This window comes from Aethina tumida, chromosome 2 (genome assembly GCF_024364675.1).
Source record: "Aethina tumida isolate Nest 87 chromosome 2, icAetTumi1.1, whole genome shotgun sequence".
NCBI lineage: Eukaryota > Metazoa > Arthropoda > Insecta > Coleoptera > Nitidulidae > Aethina > Aethina tumida.
Window position 1 is genome coordinate 21,103,736 of NC_065436.1, and position 18,950 is coordinate 21,122,685.

The window sequence follows — 18,950 nt, forward strand, 5'->3', positions numbered from 1 at the left end:
TTCAAATTTAGAAATATTTTCTAGGTGATAAATCAGGCGAATATTGTAAATGTATAAGCAATTCAAACATTCCTTTGATGTTAATACATTGTCAATTGTGAGCAATCTCGGAATCCACCATGCAGAAATCTATTTTCATATACAAATCAGTTATTTAAATGTTCTATACCAGTTCAATTGATATGCCAACAGCTTCAGCAACTTCAGACATTTTTACTCTCCGATGGTTTATCAATATATCGTAGTTTTTTTGAATAATTTCTGTGTGATAACTTCCTTTGGACGTTCGACACAAACTTTATGAATGTTTTTACATTCACGTTTGAATTCGGCTATTTAATTCTTTTGAAGTTGATAAATCATGTGTTTATTGTGAATTGTGATCCATGATAGCTCACGTCTTGCGGAAAGCTTTTTCATATCCAAACCAGTTATTTCAATGTCTCTGCTATCTTTCTTTCAATTGAAATTCACAGGTATTTCTACTCTCCTGTCATTTATCAATGTATCTTATATTTTTTAAATAATTTCTAATAATGGCCAAAATAATGAGTAAAAAAGCTCATTATCATAACTAAAAGTATTAGGAATATATTTATATTCATTTGAACGTAAAATTAATTTATAGAAAATAATATTTAATCCCTTTTTGCCTTCATGTAACAATAATGAGGAACCAATTATTTTTATCAATCTTGAAACTTTCACAGAAATCTATTTGGACTATTTGTTCCATTAATAATGTGTACGTCGACGGTTGACAAATTTTCTAAAATTCCATTCCATTTCGAATTTCATTTTAATTGGCTCCAAAAGTAAACGGTGAAATAGACTCTTTGAAAAAAAATCTATTTCAGGAATGAGTTTATCATTAAAGGCAAATTTCAGCTGAACCATTTTTCCATATTTGAAATTAGGAAATAATCACTGGATGCTAAATCAAACGAATATAGTAGATGTGGAAGCAATTCAAACATTCTTTTGAAGTTGATACAGCATGAGTTTATTGTCAATCGTTATCCAAGCTTTTTCATATCCAAATCTGTTATTTAAATGTTGTTACTAGTTCAATTGAAATGTCTACAGTCTCAGCAGTTTCAGGCACATTTACTCTCTAATCGTTTATCAATATATGGTAGACATTTTAAATAATTTCTATTAATGGCCAGAATGAGTAAAAAAAACATATTAACATAAATAAATTAAAAGTATATGAAATGGAAATAAAGATAAAATTTATTTAAAGAGAATAATATTTAACACTTTTTTGCCTTCTTGAAGTTGATGCACCGTGTGTTTATTGCCAATTGTTATCCAACCTTTTTCATATCCAAATCAGTTATTTGAATGTCTTTACTAGTTCAATTGAAATGCCTACTGCCTCAGCAGTTCCAGACATATTTATTCTCTTCTTCTTTTTCAATGTATAACAGATATTTTAAATAATTTCTAGTAATGGCCAGAATGAGTAAAAAAACAGTAAAGTATATGTATTACAAATAAACGTAAAATTTATTTGAAGAGAATAATATTTAACCCTTTATTTCCTTCTTGTAATAATAATGAGGAACGAATTATTTTTATCAAACGTTCCACGAAAATCTATTTCGACCATCTTCCCCATTTGTAATAATTACGTCGTCGGTTGACAAATTTTCCAAAACAAATTTCCGTATCCTCAATTTAATTGGCTCCAAAAGTAAACGGTACTGTGGAGTTTAATTTAAAATCGACTGCCGTGTTTACTGCTTTTGTTCGACGGAATTATCCACTGCAGCAAAATAATAGTTTACAGAATAGATACGATACGTGTGTACGTGTATCGCAGTTAATTCATATTTCGTGTTAAAATATTTGGGTTGTTATTTATATCTTTCTATTTGGCTCATTGACCTATAGTGTGAACAAAAATAGCCGCACACACCAAGAATAAAATCTTATGCAGAAACTATTTAATCTTGTGCATCCTCCAACAAAACACACAAAGGTCCGGCATTAAATCGTTGGTCGCTTTGAACGCGTAAACGACGAGGTTTATTAACGCAATGGTAATTTTTCAAACTGATTGAACGAACGTTTTTTTACTCGCCTAATGAAAAGCGGTCTCCGTGCACATTTTAAATTAACATCAAAAAGACTTGATGAAGAGCTGATGCGCCCGTATTTTTATATTCTTATTTTCGAAGCCGGCTCGAAATAAATACTTGTTCTATTTAACCAGTGAACGTGCATCTACAAATACACGAGTACTACTTTAAATTCCGCTTTATTTATAAACGCAGATATTCCACAGGTAATTGTCGTTATATTTTATCGTCGTCGAAGTGCCGAAACGTCACATGAAAGGCCGGACAGGAAAGCGCAATTGCATTCGACGAGGGGATTTCGCAAGACAGTCGTTGATCGCTTTACTATGCGCATAAAATCACTTATATCACTTAATAAATTTTATTATCTTTCAAATTTATCTGGTCGCCGTTTTAATAAATGTTCCGGGAACACTATCGAATGATTTTAACCGATTAATGGATTATTCGACTCAGTTTCGTTTCGTTGATGTTGTCGTCAAATTTGATTTAAACTGAATAAATATACAACAAATGACGATCAAAATAGTAAATTTAATCAGATATTCTGACAAATTGGAAACTGTTTCGAAATCAAAAATGTCAAATGGATAACGCTATCGTTTTCTGGCACACATTTATTTTGATGAAGTCCAAATCACGATGTGAGCCGCATGTTACAAAACCATAACAATTCAACTGCAAATTAAAATAGAAACAGCCTGAATAACTTTTGGTAAACGTTTGAACCAGTCGACTGCAAAACAACATCACTGTTTTACAAATCTAATCGCTTGGATCACTAAAATTGAAAACATGTTTGATATTAAACACATTTAAACTTGAAAATCATATTTTTAATATTTTTATTCGAGTTATTGTAAATATATTCATTCACTATAACCCTTTTAAGATGGAAACACCGCTGTAATTTTTTTTACTTGTGTTTTATTTGAATGATTAATAGCTTAAAAGATAGACAATAAAAAACTGAACTGTTTTTAATAAAAATTGTTTTTTATATTATGTGACAGAAGTATACTTCATTTTTTAAAGAAAAAAATATGAAAAATGACGTTCTTTAAAATGGGTATATATTAAATTTAACATTTCATTATTATTGCATTAAAAAGTAAGTTATAGTATTAAAAAAACAAATGTATAAAACAAAATTTTAAATTGATTGTATAAATATTTTTAGAAACATTATTTTTACATATACAGTAGTGGCCATAATTATTAGAATATACTAAAAATATAAGCTCTACTACTTGAATCGTATGCTAGTAATAATAACAGTAGAGACGAGAAGCTTTTAGTGATGAGTCTAAATTTATTTTATAAGAAAATGATGGTTTTGCTTATGTTAAATATCCTACAGGGACAAAAGTACTCAAAAAGTTTGTTATACCTTCAGTGAAACATGCTGTTTAATTATGCTACGGGGATGATACATTTCTTCTGGCGTGGGGCTCTTTGGACTAATTTATGTACTGGGATATATTCAACAACAATTTGCTTCCATATATGGAAGAAATGATGCTCTTAATAAGTGTATTCCAACTTGAAAGCATACGTCTGGTCTCAGACGTCTCAATCTCCAGATATCAACTACATATTAAAACTTGGGGGTCGGGGTTTATAATAAAAGTCGGCATCTGCAACCTCTGTAAAGGAAATTTGCTAAAATTATAAAAAAGAGGATATTATAAATAGTGTTAATTTTAATTGAATAACACAGATTTAATAACTAAAAATTCCTTTCAAAGTTTATGTATATTTATATCCAATTCAATTCAGAAAAAATGTATGTAATATTTTACATAATAATATACTAGTTTTTATAGTACTGCATAAAACAATAATACATAGTAAATTAGTATTATTTTACCAGTTAAATAAGTTTTAGCTAAAATATTTAACATACTCCTATAACAATGGCAACTACATTACATGTCTGTCAACATGTTAAATACCAATAATTTACTGGTATTGAATATTAGAATGTGGTATTAACTTGAAAGGTATATAAAATTATACGCATATCAAGTTTATGGAGTTTCAAAATACAACAAAAAAAAATATTCAATTTGTTAAATCAAATTTAAAATTGCTAAAGGGAAATTTACAAATTTACAATGTGAAAGAGATCAGATGTCAAAGCTCTTCTGAAATTTAATAATGAAATTAATTTTAGTTATAAAAATTTCTCGTGGTTAATCGATTAACCACAAGAGACTTTTTTATAGAATGTTTAATTAGAAATCAGATGATTGTTTAAAGATTTCATTCTCAGTTAAAAAGAAATAGTCGATTTTTTTGGCCCACTAATTAATACCAATAACTTATTGGAATGTTATGTTAATATTAAATGTATGTAAATTTATATAAATGGAAAGTCTATGTAATTTTTCAGAATGTGTAAGGTTTTGAGCTCTGGAGATAAAATAAATATTTCTATTTTTTTTTTTTTTCAAACGGAATGAAACGATTAAATTTAATTAATTAAATCAAATTTAAATCTGCCAAAGGAGATCTTGTTAAATTTACAATCTAAGAGAGATCAGGTATCAAAGCTGTTTTTTATACATACATCTTCTTTTGAAGTTTAACAATGAGGTTAATTTTAGTTTTTTATTACTTTAAGAAAATATTGATTTCATGATTATTTTTGATAAAGCGACCTATATATGATATGATATTATTTTATCTTAATAGAACAGAAAGCTTATATTACATAATTAAAAAATACACAAGTTTTAAAAATTTAAAGCTGTTTAAAATTTATTATTAAAATATGTTAAAGACTGTTTTTCTCCACTGTATAGGTTAATATTTTATACTGAAATGATTATCATTCAGCTAACTTTAACCAACAGTCCACGATGAATTAATTTTTTATAATTGGATGCATACTAAACTTCGCAAGAAATATTGAATATTAAAATCTCAACAAGTGTCGTAGAATTCAAAAAACAATTTTTTGTAATAAAATATGGAACAAATAAACTATAAAATAATAATTCCACCACTAAAAATAGTTTATTAAGCACTAAACTGTTTTAATCATTTAGTCATTTTAGTTGTCCATCAAAATTTCATAAGAAAACGATTTTTAATGTTGTCATTTTCGACTTTTTAAAATGCAACATATTTTTACAAAAATTGATGTCTATACAGATAATTTAATAAATTTAATTGAAAATTTACTAAGAAGTACGAAAGGTGTAAAAAATACTCACATAGTTTTTTCTCATTTTTTTACTGTATATTATTATGTCTTTAAAATTACTTTAAATAAAAACGTGTCAATTGTAAAACATTGTCTACAGGATTCCATTACTGTTTGTCAAAATAATACTACTTAACTGTTCACGATTTGTAGTTAGCACCATATTTTGTTGAAACGGTAACAGAAAGAATTTTATAGATAATAAAAACTTTTATTATCCAAGACCGTGTAGAATTCTTTATTACAAAGATAAAAAAACTTTATGTACAAAAGTTGAAGAAACCAGAATTTTAAATACACGTTACTAACCCACAGTTTCTTAATTAGGTACAAAATGTATTATTTTTTTATTTAATGAATACAGACTGATTATTTATGAAATTAAAATTCAAAAATAAGATGTTAGTGTATATTATCTATTTTAAAACTAAATCGGAATATTACAATTAGTCCACGATTCCAACGCACAAACTAACTTTCAGTTGCTCTAGGTGGTTTCATAAAAACACCGAAAATAGCTCAGAAAAAATATACAAGAAAAATATATCCATAAACATATCCCGTAATCGCCGGTATTAATCAAATTAACTCCGCCAAACCAGTGTTAAATTACCACGTGCGTGTCAGAAGAGTCATGGGCTGGAAGTCTCAGCGAGTATTATCCGAATCAAAATATTCGGCCGCGTCTGAGTAAATTGCCGGTCGCTATTATTTATGACCGCAATATATTCCACTGTATTTTCAACCACTTAATTATTCTATTCATGGAAGTCGACGCTAAGACATCTGGCTAAAATTGGTTTTTTCCTTAAATATCGCCGAGCCTTGGACGTTAAGAAAACTGAAAATGTTTCGTCTACATTTAAAAACCACTTCACCATATTTATTAAACCTAATGGACCGTTTTTATAAAACGCTTCACATAAACACAAAATTAATTTGCAAAAGAAAATCATGCCTGCGGAGTCGGAATTGAATCCCGTTCTGGACACTGGGTCGAAAATATGCATATTAAAGCAAAGTATACACAAAAGCGTGTTTATGAGTTCCTAAAAATTAATATTACATAAGGATTTTACGAAGATTAAAATAGGTTTCGTAAATATTATGTACGTCAGGATTTATTTTAACTTTTTGCGACTATTGATCCCTTTTTTAAGAAAACAATGGAGTCATATTTGTTATAATTTAATCATAAAAATTATAAAAATGTCATGTGTCGAAAAATTTTGATGGCATTATGTAGGTGTAAAGAAAAATTGATGTAATTTAAACGTGTAAGGTGCTTTATTAAAAAAGTTGGGAGAGATATGTAACTTCATTTTCCCATCTTTGATAACATAAAACAGAAAATATCTTGAATATAAAGTGTAGCTTTCCGTCTAACAATGTAAATATAGATTTTCTGAGCACATTTTAAAATTTCATAAAGTAATATCAATGGTAATATCAATATTTTCCTGCTATAATGCGTGTTCTTGCTTGAAACAGTAAAAGAATAATTTTAATAATCAGTTTCAAGTTGAAAGTTATATTAAATTATTGTAAAATAACTGTTTATGGAGAAGTAGTTTTAGTTGTTATAAGCTGATTATATACAAAATTACTGAGTAAATTATGAAATAATTTATAATCCGATGCACATTTACAAACAAACGTTATGAAAAGACCTTTTTCATTCGCAATAATTCATAACATTAATCGAAATGTTTCCACAAAATCACAGTAAAGTGCACACATGTTTGACTAAATGTTTATCTGCTATTGGAATTGAATTTTCACATATTCTAGCTTTAATGTACAGTATTGGTCATTTTTAAATGTTAAATATTTTAGTCATAACTCTCTTATTTTACGTGAACTGTTAAAGTAATATTAATTTACTATTATTGTTTTATGCAATATTATTAAAACTATATACTATAAATGTTTAATTTTAAAAGTGATTTTTAATGATTCAATTTGCGTTAATATTTTATATATTTGTTGTATAAATTTGGCTCATCTTCGTGGCCTAGATTCGACCATTTCCCGAATGATGAGTGATGAGTTTATTTAAATTTGTAATTTTTTTTGTGGAATTTTGTTATAAAAGTGATCCATGTTTTCTACAGAATTTATGTCTAGGGATTGGAACGGACAAGAAAAAACATAGGTCTCTCTTTTAACCAATCCGTCACAATTTTATTTGGGATCGTTTTCATGTTGATACACCTTTAATAAGATTTTTTCAATATTGAAATTGTTGTTTAATATATCCCCTTAATATATAAATCAACATAATTGAACGACCACCATCTTCCATTGTGTACAACAAACATTCTGTGTAGTTTTGTCCTTGAAGGATGTTTAGCATTAGGAGAACTATCATTTTTTATAAATTAAATTTGTTTCTGTGGTCATGTGATGGTGATTCTAAGCAAGTTAAAATTGGACCACATCTTTAGTAAAATCCTTTTTCTTATAGGTCTTCCATTTCCTCCAGGTTGTCTTTAATTTCAATTGACATTCAAATTGTCTAGTTCTTATTATCTAACTTAGTCTTAGTAACTCTAAATTATAATTTTTCACTTTCACCAATGAATACCGCCAGTGAATAATAGATTTAAATTCACAGAGAGCAATAAAAGACGAGTAGTAAGTTTGAAAAACAAAAAATGTCCCAAATTGTTTAAAGAATAAAATTAAATTGACTAGATTGAATAGTAAACACAAATATAACAGAAAAAACAATTCAAATAGTACAGCTCATATTTTTAATAAGTTGCCATACTTACATCCACTACTGTATGTCATCATGATTTTGTATTGTAATATAATTGCTTATATATTTCAAAGTTATTAAATTCATTCGATTCATACAATTGCATTAAATATTTATCATTGATTTATTATATATACAGTAAAATGCCATAGAATGAACCATCAAACCCAATAAACATTAATAATAAACACGAGACAATTATAAATAAACAATCCAGTTAAATGCAAAAATATTATTTTAATTAAATGTGGTTTTTACTAATATGTAAATATAACACCACAACGAATAAATTGGAATTATCGCTAATAATAACAAATCGACGAACAGCTGAAACAAAAGGCTTTCTACAATGTTTAACTCTGGATACAAATTGTTTGTTGGCATCAAATTTAGATGAAATTGGTTTTTAATTAAGCTACGTCAAATTCTAAGGAGTATCCAGTGTTTTCGTAATCTAATTTTTGTGAACAGTACAGTAACAGCTTTAGTTTCTTTCAAAAATGAGATAGAATCACTGGACTACAATTTTACTGACGCAGATATATTTAAAATTTCAATTTAAAAAGTAATAAAAAGTTATAAAAAATGTACATGTCAGTATGAATGTTGCATAGGTATTTTTATACTTCGGTGTATCAATGTTTTTCATAATAACTGTCACACTAAGAAAAATGTTAGTATGAACGTGTTTTATTCATTGTTTTTATAACAGTAAATAAATAAAAACACATTTTTATTATATACTATTGACATATTTCTTTTTAGAAACTATTTCATTAAAACTAAACCACATTATATTATATATACAGCGACAAAAGAAAATGTAATTAAATATTTAACTAATTGTTACTGAGCTTTCTTCTAAAGTTAAGTAAGTAAAACTATTTTTTTTTAAATTAAATTAATGAAGTAAAAAATGTGTATTTCCCAATTAGTTTGTAGTGGTAAATTTCGAAACTTCCATATATCCCTTTACCTTTTGATGTAAAACTGAACGATCTCAATCTGTAAGAGTCCTCGTCCTCCTCCTCGGTGTTGGAGCTCCTGCCACTTCCGCGGGTGTCGGGCACGTCCAAGAACGCGGTCGACTTCCTCTGGTAGACAGAGGTGCCCCTGCGCATGGAACCCTTCCGCCTGATGTTCGGCGACACATCAGGTGTCGCGTTCTGCTCCGCCAACTTGGGTTCGCTGTTACAGTGACTCTTGTCCACGTGGTTCGGGGAGGCCGAAGCGGCGACGGCCTGCTTCCTCCTGATGGACCGGTTATTGGTGAGCCGGGCGCTCTGGGACCTGGCGGCGGGCCGCCGGCGCCGGCTCTGGGGCGTACCGGCGTCCGGCGTGCCGCCGCTCTGGGAGATCGCCTCCATGCTCGTGGAAGTCGCGGCGCAGATCGACGCGGAGCGTCGCTTGGTACGCGGTACGTGGTGCGTGTAGTCGTCCGTCATTTCGAACACTGATCCCGTTTCGGGGCAGTTGAGGCGTCGCGACGCCGCTCGACTGTATTCGCGGCGGCGGTGTGGATGGCCGCCCGGCGAGCGTGGTTATTTTCGGAGGCCGACATTCACCTCTCTCTGCACTCTATGTTGTTGGTTGCTTGCCTTGCCTTTCGACTTCATATACGTCTATTGGATGTTCCGACACCACATGGGTGCCACTCTAGACCTGATTGATGGGTTCAATTTGATGGAATCGGCGATTTTTCTTCGGTGCAGCTTGCAATATATAAAGCGAAACGTGATTCAACATAATCTTAAAACAGTCAAGCAGCTTAGCCATTTAAATATATTTTAGAAAATTGTTTCTTATACATACATATGTATGTAAACTTATTAATATTAAATACTGACAGTAAATGTTTGAATATTCTATTAATTTTAATGATATACAAATTTATGTAAATATGAAGTCTATGTAGTTTTTAAGTCTGTAAGCTGTTACGAACGAAGAAATCAATTAATTAAATCCCATTTTAAAACTATCTAATTTACAATATTAGAAAGATCAAGTATCAAATCTGATTTGTATATTCTCAACTTCTGAAGTTCAACAATGTGGCTAATTTTAGATTGAATATTGATATCAAAAATAATTTTGATGAAGCTGTATTTCAACAAATAACCAATTAAATATATTTACAGTAGTGGTCATGAATTGTTAAAATAATATTAGTTTACTATTTTACAAGTGTAATAAAAATTAATATATTCTTATTCTATAAAATATTACATAAATTTTTCTGAATTGGGTTGGCATATTTTGAAAGGAATTTTTAATGATTAAATCTGTATTATTTAATTTAACATTAACTCTGTCTATACTACGTGCAAAAAAAACGCGAAGATATAATTGATTTATTCCATTTAGAAAAATATTAACCTATTGCGGAATGATAGTTGCTTAAAAAAGTAAACAAATATCTTAATAAGCATAAATTGTCTGAAACTAATAATGGGTCGGAACCCTTCTTTGATTCAAACACTCATTGACGCGTCGTGGCATCGATATAATGATATTATTGACATTTTCTTGAGATATCTCATCCCACACGAACTGAATCTGACGTCTTAGTTCATTAAGAATCCGTAGAGGACTCTGTAAACGTCGCCCCATCGTCAGACATGTTCAATTGGGGAAAGGCCTGAAGATTTGGGTGGCCAAGGTAGTAAATTCACATGGGAGGCTTCTAGGAAGTTTAATGTATTCCTGGCACTATGTGACCGGGCATTATCTTGCTGAAAGATAGTCCAAGATCCACCATAAGCATGCTGAAGCAAAAGCGTGATTCATCACTAAATACAATTTGATTCTATTTCTCATCCCACTGTTGACGTTCCATACACCAATCACCACCTTAGCGCCTTTGATTTGTTGGTAGAAGTAAGTCCAAAAAAGAGCGATAAATCCGTAGGCCAAAAGACCTTATATGGAGTAAACAGATCGAATACCAATTCATCAACAATCATCCGCATTGAATTTATCCTGTCCCTTAGAACTAATAATCTAAGACGACGATCTTGTGGCTCTGTGGTAGTTCGGAGTCTTCCGGAACCTCTTCTGCCCCTTCACTCCATGACTGCCAACATCATTTCTGTTCAATCGTCTGACAATTTCTCGAAATGAAGTTTCTGCTTCATCTAAGCTCACTATTCTAAGCTTTTACTATAAATTACTATTGAGACAAAAACTAAATACAAGCTTGTTTGAAATACCTTAAATATATGAAGAAAAAAGAACAAAAAACCGATAACACGTTTCCCGATTGAGTTCAAATTTTAATAATTTCTTATTTCAATATACCAAATTTTATGAAAATATCTGAATTCTGGTGTTTTTTTACAATTAGTATATAATAAGCAAAAGTCCGCAAGTAAATAATCCATTTTAAATTCATAGAGGTCAATGAAAGACCTTAAAGCAAAAAGTTGCTATAATTTTGTCTATTGAAAAATAAAAAAGTACGTAATTTTTTAAAGAATAAAATGACATTGGCAACTTGTCAACATAATATTAAACATCAGTAGTTTACTGTGAGTAAATGTTGGAATGTTACTTTGATTTGGTATTTTTGTTGCCTCCTGTTGATAATATTTATATTTTTCAATTTTATTTAAAATTCAAGAAAAAATTTATTTAATTAAACCAAATTTAAAATTACCAAAAGAAAATCTTATCAAATACACAATGTAAGAAAGATCAGCTATCAAAGCTGCTTTTTATATTCTTAACAAATTTTGAAGTTTAACAATGAGGTTAATTTTAGTTCTTTATTAATCTAAGAAAATATTGATTTCATAATTATTTTTGATGTAACAACACAATGATATCATGCCATTTTCATTAGAATAGAAAACTTCCTAAGTATACATTCTATAATAAAAAAGTTGTATATAGATAATATTTCTGCAATAATCTTAATTAGAATTAACTTTTAAAAAAAATTAAATCCATTTAAAGAGTATTGTTAATATACATTACAAATACCTAAAAACATAAAGACGGTTTCGATTTTGAAGATAATCAAATAATAATCGTTTGTCGCCACTGTATAATTTAATATTTCATCTTGAAACGAAAATTTCTGGCATTCAGCTACATTCAACCAACAGACCGCATTAAATTAAATTCTCTATAGAAATCATATAAATTTATTACAAATGCGGGCAAGAAATTTAAAATAATAAACGTATTCAAAAAGCATCTGTTTCCGTCAGATTCATTTTTACTTTTGCATAATACAGAAATTACCTTGCATCTAATTTTCTTTCAAGTGTATTCTGATTTTAATATTTAATTTGCAAAATGTTTACATAGCTTATACTTATAATTATTTTATACGAACCTGTACTTTAATTAATTCATTCCTTTGAAATTTAAAATGAAGTTTAAACTTAAGTAATTACCTGATACATTGTTGGATTATTTTGTTAGTAAATTTGTTTTATACGTAACGCCATCTTTGTACTGTGATATATGTGAATACATCACTCAATTTATAAAAAGTGACAGGTTTTCACAACCTTAATTTCAAAATGAGTTGAATAAGTTTAAAATTATTAGTATGTTGAAGAAAGTCGATTATGAACATTATTCCCTCGAGACTTTTACAGAGAGGCCTACTAAAAAACTACGGCCGATCAATTTTTAGTGATTCTAATAAGGACAAATTTTGGAAAAAATCAGGATTTAAGTACATAGCGATATCAGGTGCAATAGCTACCCTTATTGCAGCAACTTATATTCACAGACAAAAGTCTGATTCGTATTTGAGGAATGTTAATTTTGAAACAGCAGTAGAAAGGAATTCTAAAAGCACCATCAGAAATCAGTTCAATTTTATAGATAAGGCAAGTGAAACTCACATATAAACGGCCCTTTAAAAAAATGCTTTGCAGGTGGTGTCAAAATGCGCCCCAGCTGTGTTTTACTTAGAAATCCGCGACCCTTTCAAAAGAGACCCGGAAACCGGTGATCCCGTCATAACGTCCAACGGATCCGGCTTCATCATAAGCAAAGAAGGCTGGGCTTTAACCAACGCCCATGTGGTGCTCAATAAGCCCCAGTCCACCATTACGGCGATAATGAGAGACGGTAAAACCTACCCGGTGCAAGTTGAAGATGCTGATCTAAACATAGATCTGGCCTTGCTGAAACTGAACACCGACAAGGACTTGCCAAACCTGCCTTTCGCCAAATCCGGAGACACCAACGTCGGAGAATGGGTGGTCGCCTTAGGAAGTCCGTTGTCACTCAGTAACTCCGTCACTGTCGGAATAGTAAATTTCTGTTCATTAAATATTTGTGTTGTTTGGGCAGAATAAACGTGTTTCAGGTGAGCAGTGCCAACAGACCATCAGAAGAATTGGGTTTGAAGAATTATTCGATGAGTTATATCCAGACCGATGCCTCCATTACGTTCGGAAATTCAGGCGGACCCCTTGTCAATCTGGACGGACACGTAATCGGAATTAACAACCTCCGTCTCACTTCCGGGATCTCTTTCGCCATTCCAGTCGGTACGCGTCATTTATGTGTTCCTTTGTTTTTCTAACTGGGTGCTTCCTGGGATGGATTTAAGTGCATGCGACTGGGAATGATTTACTAAATTGAAGGGACGAATGTGGTTGACAAAAGAACATCACGATGATATGTTTCTTGCTAACTGATTTAATTTTCTTTTTAGAATACGTCACTAAGTTTTTAGAAAATAGTAAGTTTAGATTGAAGGAGACGGGATTCAAAGGTAAAACCTTATTTGGAATAACAACAATATCAGTTAATCGTCTGTCAACTGCGAATGGAAATGTGAAGATGCCAAAAGAACTTACTGAAGGACTTTTAGTTTGGAACGTTATTGAGGGAACTATTGCTCACAGGTATAAATAACTAAGATCGCAAAATATTACAATTAAAAATTGTGGATTTGCTTAGTCGACTTTTGAAAACAAACAATGCGTATTTGTGAAATCGTAAATCAGTCGGTTTTGATTATTTCTTCATTTTGTCAAATTTATGTTATTGCGTCCAACCCACATGAGCATATGTGTCATGTCAATACTATTTACAATCGCAAATCTTAATGTTTATCAGTCATATCATAAAAATATAAAATGTGAGAACAAAAATCAATCACCGAGAAATTCAATTTACAGTTTCCGAACTTGACTCCAATCCAATTTGGATGTAATGGAAAGTTTGACAAGACAATTAAGCTTTAAAATTTTAAACGGATTTCACTCCATTTAAGTCAATAAAATGTTGATTAATGTAATTATAAAAAAATTAATTTAAAAAAATAAAGAAATATCACCTGCCGACTTACCTCAACACATTTTTCTCATTGAGCTGCGGCTGCTGCTGTAATTTAAATATAAAACCTCCACCGAATAGGGTGAAATAATTCTTCCGTCACTCCACGAGAACAGCCTTACGGGATCATGAGTTTCGAAACACCCGTCCGATCTTGTAATCCGCCCGGATTCATCCGGACTGATTTTAAAATGATAATTTATGGCGCCGCGACGCACCCTCGTCAAGAGCGCCGGAACATTTTTCATACCATTCGTACACTGTGTCGTTATGGAACAGAGAAAGCTTTTATGTCGGAGTGCCTGTGGTCGTTTCCAAACCGGTTAGTCCCGTCGCTGAAGTTTCCGCCGCGTTAATTCGGCTAAAACGGCGGATAGTTTTCAACTCGGTTGATTACAGAATGTATTTATTTGTCTGTCGGGAGGACGGTTCGAAACTGGAAAAAAAAACATAAAGCGTTGTGACGTAAGATATTGGAGAACGGCCGGACACGATAAGCGAGGGACGAATTACGGTGACCCGCATGGATGACGCTTTCGGGAGGAACGGAATTTTCACATTAGCCAGATGCAAAATCTACATTACTGCAACTGCTGGATTCATTAACTTATTAAGTGGCAAATGTTGTTGTGGTCCTTGACAAGAGTCTGTTTACTTTATTATGATCTGTGCAAAAATTCAAATCATATTTGATGGATTTGATACTTTTCTTTTTTGTTAATTATAGGGACTGGTTCAGTGCCTCTACTGACCAATGGAAACTCCAGAAATATGATTGTCAGAAAACCTTATCATATACAAACATAAAATTTTGGATTTAATATTTCAAGTTCGATCATTTTTATCTTTCGGATGAAGAACTTTTAGGACGTTCTATACATGATTAATATATATGGTATATATTAGAAATAAGTGCATCATTCTGGCCAATTATTCACAATTACTCCAAAAGGAAACATTCACAATATTCTGTGTTCGAAGGGACTAAAGGGGTATAGTCTACTATGAATTGTTGAAGTTAAATCCAAATATTGTTGTACAACATTTTAAGGAGCAATTACAACATTTGAATAACAATTTCATCAATCACTTTAAATCGTCGTAGAGTTATGACGTCCACGAACTTGAATGAGGCGTTCTATTTCACCTACCACATTTTGGTACCCATCATTTTAATCTTTTCCACACATTGCACCATTCATTGAAGCTAAATCCAAATATTGTTGTACAACATTTTAAGGAGCAATTACAACATTTGAATAACAATTTCATCAATCACTTTAAATCGTCGTAGAGTTATGTTGTTCCACGAACTTGAAGGAGACGTTCTATTTTACCTACCATATTTTGGTGCCCATCATTTTTATCTTTTCCACATAATGCAGCATTCATTGGAAGTCACACACTTTAAAGAGTTACGCAGATATAACATTGCAACCAGTTTTCCTTCAAAAACAATAATTTCTACCGACGTGGAGACCAACTTTTGTCAGATGATCAAAAAATACCTCACTTTCGAGACAAAATGCTGATATTAATTAATATTAATTTTACAACAGAAATAAGTGCATTATCCTGGCCAATCATTCACAACTACTCCAAAAGGAGACATTCACAATCATTAGGCAATATTCTGTGTTCGAAGGGGCTAAAGCTACTATGAATTGTTGAAGCTAAATTCAACTATTGTTGTCCAATATTATAAGGAGCAATTACAACATTTGAATAACAATTTCATGAATCACTTTAAATCGTCGTAGAGTTTTGCCGGTCCACGAACTTGAATGAGGCATTCTATTTCACCTACCATATTTTGGTGCCCATCATTTTTATCTTTTTCACACAATGCACCATTCATTGAAGATCACACACTTTAAAGAGATACACAGATATAACTTTGCTACCAGTTTTTCTTCAAAAACAATCATTCCTACCGACGTGGAGACCAACTTTTGTCAGATCAAAAAATATCTAACTTCCGAGATCAAATGCTGATATTAATTAATATTAATTTTACAACAGAAATAAGTGCATCATCCTGGCCAATCATTCAAAACTACTCCAAAAGGAAACATTCACAATCATAAGGCAATATTCTGTGTTCGAAGGGGCTAAAAGGGTACAGTCTACCATGAATTGTTAAAGCTAAATCCAACTATTGTTGTTCAACATTATAAGGAGCAATTACAACATTTGAATAACAATTTCATCAATCACTTTAAATGGTCGTAGAGTTATGATGGTCCATGAACTTGAATGAGGCGTTCTATTTCACCTACTATATTTTAATGCCCATCATTTTTATCTTTTCCACACAATGCAGCATTCTTTGGAAGTCACACACTTTAAAGAGTTACGCAGATATAACTTTGCAACCAGTTTTCCTTCAAAAACAACCATTCCTACCGACGTGGAGACCAACTTTTGTCAGATGATCAAAAAATACATTTGCATTTGCATACATAAGTGCATTTTTATGAAGAAAAAGATTATCACTTTATATTTTCGTAAACTTTTTGACAATTTCTCCCTCCAACAATTTAATAAAACACAAATTCCAGTGATTTTGACTCAGTGTTAATTTACATCCTTTTTTGAACTGCATCTTTGTAAATAATATTTTTCAACTCAACAATTTTGATGAAAGCTTTATTAAATGAATGTGTGGGAAAAACTCATTTAAGTTTCCTACTATTTAGAAGTATTGAATGTAGTGAACTTTCATGGTATCATTAAACCAATTATATATCTTATTGTCGTGTGGTCTGGCTCTTATTTTCTGTGATTGCTTTATTCACTTAATTTTTAATTAACATTTTGAAGTTTAAAATATCAATTCTCAATTTCTTTATAGCTGCTCTCCATCAAATGGAAAACGGTGCAGACGAACTCACATTAAATTCCATCCCACCACAATTTCCAATTTAACAAATTGAATGCAGCATTAAAATCAAACAATTTAATGATGAAACGGCCAATCGAAACCGACCGCAAATCTTTAATTAGCGCATTCCGTTTTATAGTTGTGCAAAAGTTCACTACACTACAAATGCATTATTTTATCCGGTTTAATAGTACGCTCCGAAATAGATTGTAAAATGTTATGACGCATGTAGAGTTCAAACGGCACAAAAAGTCAATTTCAAATTATATCCGCTTACGATTATTGTTATTTATACGTGTTAAATTATTAACGAAGCTATTTCTGACTTCTTCAATGCGCATTTAAATTATTTGTGTAACATTTTAGATGCGAAAAAAATTCTCAAAACTTTTTTATCCTGTTAACTTATCTACCCATGTTCACAACCAATCAAATCAACCCACCTCAAACGGAGGAAAATTGTGTGGCAACAAAAAACGGTTCTTTAATACGTGACATACGGTTTTGCGAAATAGCATAAGTCTTTTGGCGCTCGAGCGATGAATCCTTTATTTAATTTTTGACTCGGCTCGATACGGTTGGAAAACTATGGGCGCAAAGGGAGAACGGCACGGTAGCGTTTTCAGCTATCCCAAAAGCCCGGATTTCAGTTTCAGCCGCGTTATGTCAATAAAAAGCCACTCTTTAGGATGATTACATCGGATGGAGATGCGAAAATTCTATTCACCAGTTTATGATAATATTCGTGGGGCTGGTTGGGTTATAAAGATAATAAAAAATTTATCTGAAGGTCGTTGCTATCTTAATGTGTCGAAATTAGGAGGTACACCTAATGTGCATTATTTAATTACTCGGTATCATTTTACAAACACTTGATAAATTTTATTTTTCGCTTGACAGGTGTGGATTGGAGATTGGCGACATAATTACTCATATAAATGGAGTTCCCATAAAGGAAGCTAGCGAATTGTACAGTTTGTCGGGTTCAGATTCGCTGATAACGCTGGACGTCATGAAGCAAGGAAAGAAAACCAAACTCACGTTGGATTTGTCAGCCCCTCAATCAGTCCCGCAGTGATCATTTCCGCGTCCTCTCAGTATTGGAGCATTTTAAAGAATGTGAATCGCGTGATTTTTATTAAATTGGTAACAAAATGATGTGAATTGATTTGGGGTTGAGTAAAAAAAAATTTATACCTACACAATGCCATAAATCAATCTATATAAAGATTCTATTCGTGGTACTAATTTGAACAGTGTTCCACTTTATTTACTGCCAATAAATTACAGTGGGTCAACGGAAACAAACTTATTTTTAACTAATTATAAAATAATGATTTAACGAAAACCAACGAAAATCTACCTTGTTTGTTTATCTTCACTGAAAAGGGAGCCAGTTTTTAATTAAATAATTAATAGTAGTAATAACAATTTTTAGAACTTATTCATTGTCTAGACTTGGCAATAAATAATGCGAGTAGGAGTTAAGTTATTTCTGTTAATAATTATGTGTGCCCGCGTAATACATAATCATCATATAATATATACAACCGTAGAAAAGTTTATTATTCACCAATTTATTTTTTACTTTTATGCTTATAGCCTAAAATAAACTCTAATTAAAAGTAAAATCTGACGAAAAAATAAAAAAAAATAAATTTATTTAGTACAAATAGACATGACTTAATAAATTTAACA

General features: G+C 31.2%; 2 protein-coding genes across 2 annotated transcripts in view; one reads left to right on the forward strand and one right to left on the reverse strand.

Moving 5' to 3' along the window:
• The window catches only part of LOC109603611 (GTP-binding protein REM 1), an 87,157-nt gene extending 77,373 nt beyond the window's left edge, over positions 1-9,784 (reverse strand). Inside the window, exon 1 of the mRNA XM_049962621.1 lies at positions 9,039-9,784. Within this exon, the coding sequence (XP_049818578.1) occupies positions 9,039-9,507 (469 nt within the window). The 5' untranslated portion in view covers positions 9,508-9,784. The remainder of the gene's footprint in view (positions 1-9,038) is intronic.
• A 2,787-nt stretch (positions 9,785-12,571) lies between these two features.
• On the forward strand, positions 12,572-18,410 carry LOC109603615 (serine protease HTRA2, mitochondrial). The gene is made up of 5 exons (XM_020020106.2): positions 12,572-12,906; positions 12,955-13,335; positions 13,392-13,575; positions 13,743-13,935; positions 18,153-18,410. Exons 1-5 carry the CDS (start codon positions 12,640-12,642, stop codon positions 18,328-18,330), a joined length of 1,203 nt encoding a protein of 400 aa, XP_019875665.1. The 5' UTR covers positions 12,572-12,639; the 3' UTR covers positions 18,331-18,410.
• The last annotated feature ends 540 nt before the right edge of the window (positions 18,411-18,950 follow it).

Excerpts from the sequence above, each read along its gene's own strand:
- LOC109603615 (XM_020020106.2), top strand. The coding sequence starts at position 12,640 with ATGAACATTATTCCCTCGAGACTTTTACAGAGAGGCCTACTAAAAAAC. Across the intron at positions 12,907-12,954 it reads AGTTCAATTTTATAGATAAG|GTGGTGTCAAAATGCGCCCC; the intron begins GCAAGTGAAACT and ends AATGCTTTGCAG. Across the intron at positions 13,936-18,152 it reads GAGGGAACTATTGCTCACAG|GTGTGGATTGGAGATTGGCG; the intron begins GTATAAATAACT and ends TTCGCTTGACAG.